The 2,176-nt window shown below is 40.4% G+C and overlaps 1 protein-coding gene across 5 annotated transcripts in view; it reads right to left on the bottom strand.

Moving 5' to 3' along the window:
- Positions 1–236: 236 nt before the first annotated feature.
- LOC107739911 (gastrula zinc finger protein XlCGF57.1-like) overlaps positions 237–2,176 on the bottom strand; it is a 22,636-nt gene continuing 20,696 nt past the window's right edge. For all 5 annotated transcript variants that reach the window (XM_016552154.1, XM_016552156.1, XM_016552157.1 and 2 more), the window contains one exon: positions 237–1,881. In XM_016552154.1, coding sequence (XP_016407640.1) covers positions 287–1,881 — 1,595 coding nt within the window. In that variant the 3' untranslated portion in view covers positions 237–286. The remainder of the gene's footprint in view (positions 1,882–2,176) is intronic.

Genomic DNA, 2,176 nt, shown 5'->3' with positions numbered 1-2,176 from the left:
TCGACTTGACTTGCTTGAGGTGAGCCACTGACTTGACTTGCTTGAGGTGAGCCACTGACTTGACTTGCTTGATTTGTTTGTACTGTGACTTGAGACTTGCTTGAGACTTGAACATGTGTGACTTGCCCCCACCTCTGCAATGTAGACACATGAATACAACACACTGATTTTTAAGTATTATACTGAAGAAAAAAAAACTCAATACAAACAAAATTACATGATTTTAATGTCGTGTGAACAACCTAAAAAAAAACTATTTGAGCAGAAAACCAAGTTTGGGCCACAGTCATCTGCGACGTAAACGCAGCTTTGATTTCACACAGATACGCATCTTCTGGTGGCATTTTAAATGGCCGAGCCATTTAAAACTCTTTCCACAAAAAGAACAAGAATACAGTCTCACATATGCATGCCTTTTCATATGTAACTCTAAGTGTGATGAGAGTTTGGGGATTTTTCTTTTACTCTTAACACAATTAAATGGTCTTCCTCCCGAAAGCATATGCAGGTGTTTTCTGAAATTGCTAATTTTTCGAAACTCCTTGTCACACTCAGAACACTGGAATTTCTTTCCAGAATGGGTTTGCAAATGACGTTTCAGGTCCGTGTGATATGTGAAACTCTTCTCACACCGAAGGCACCTGTAAGGCCTCTCTCCAGTGTGAACCCTCATGTGAATGTCAAGGTTTCCTTTAACTGTGAAACTCTTTCCACATTGAGTGCAGCTGAAAGGCTTCTCTCCAGTGTGAATTCTTACATGAACCTCAAGATTTGCATTGTTTTTGAAAGACTTTCCACAGTATTGGCACATGAAAGGCTTCTCTCCGATGTGAGTTCCTACATGATTCTTAAGATCATTTCTGTCTGTGAAACTCCTTCCACACTGATGGCATATAAAACGGATCTCTCTCGAGTGAATCCTCATGTGGTCTTTAAGGGTTACCGTAAATCGGAAACACTTTCCACACTGACTACATACAAATGGCTTCTCTCCTGTGTGAGTTGTCACATGGTTATTAAGGGTTCCTTTATGTGTAAAACTCCTTCCACATTGAGGGCATGTGAAAGGCTTCTCTCCAGTGTGAATTCTTATGTGGATTTTAAGGCTTGCTTTCTGAGAAAAACTTTTTCCACACTGTTGGCAGCTGAATGGGCTTTCTCTAGTGTGCACTCGCAAGTGGACTTTCAGGTTTCCTTTTCGAATGAAACTTTTTCCACAATGTTGGCAGGTGAATGGGTTCTCTCCAGTGTGAATTTTCATGTGATCTTTAAGACTTCCTTTTTGAGTGAAACTTTTCCCACACTGTTGGCAGGTGAATGGGGTCTCTTTAGAGTGAATTCTCATGTGGACTTTCAGATTTCCTTTTTGAGTGAATCTTTTTCCACATTGTTGACAGGTAAAAGGACTCTCTCCAGTGTGAACTCTCATGTGGGATTTAAGACTGCCTTTCTGAACGAAACCTTTCCCACACTGCTGGCAGGTGAATGGGCTCTCTCTAGTGTGAATTTTCATGTGGACAATCAGGTTTCCTTTTCGAATGAAACTTTTTCCACAATGTTGGCAGGTGAAAGGGTTCTCTCCAGTGTGAATATTCATGTGATCTTTAAGACTACCTTTCGAGGTGTAACTCTTCCCACACTGCTGGCAGGAGAATGGTTTGTCTCCCATGTGAATTCTCATGTCGACATCTAGGTTTCCATGTTGATCGAAATGACTACTAGTTTGACTAGTCGTTTGAGCTCTTTTTCGTGACAAAGTCTTTTCATTCTGTGAGCAACTTAAAGAGTTTTCTCCCGTTATTAATGAATGATGTTTCTCATATTGATCCTTAATTTCCCTTTTATTTAGTTCTTGACTCTCCTCCTTCAGCACCCTCAGGCCTAAGGAGAAAAAGAAAGTTTAATGTCAGTTTAAAGGGATAGTTCACCCAAAAATGAAAATGTGATGTTTATCTGCTTACCCCCAGGGCATCCAAGATGTAGGTGACTTTGTTTCTTCAGTAGAACACATTTGATGATTTTTAACTCCAGCCGTTGCAGTCAATCAGTCTTATAATGCATGGCAATGGTAACAAAATCTATGAGAGTAAAAAAAAACATGCACAGACAAATCCAAATGAAACCCTGCGGCTCGTGACGACACACTGATGTCCTAAGACACGAAACGATCAGTTTG

Source organism: Sinocyclocheilus rhinocerous, unplaced genomic scaffold, assembly GCF_001515625.1.
Source record: "Sinocyclocheilus rhinocerous isolate Xijiao unplaced genomic scaffold, SAMN03320098_v1.1 scaffold2360, whole genome shotgun sequence".
Classification (NCBI taxonomy): domain Eukaryota; kingdom Metazoa; phylum Chordata; class Actinopteri; order Cypriniformes; family Cyprinidae; genus Sinocyclocheilus; species Sinocyclocheilus rhinocerous.
Note: the sequence above shows the minus strand (reverse complement) of the source record. Positions and strands in the feature narration are given on the sequence as shown.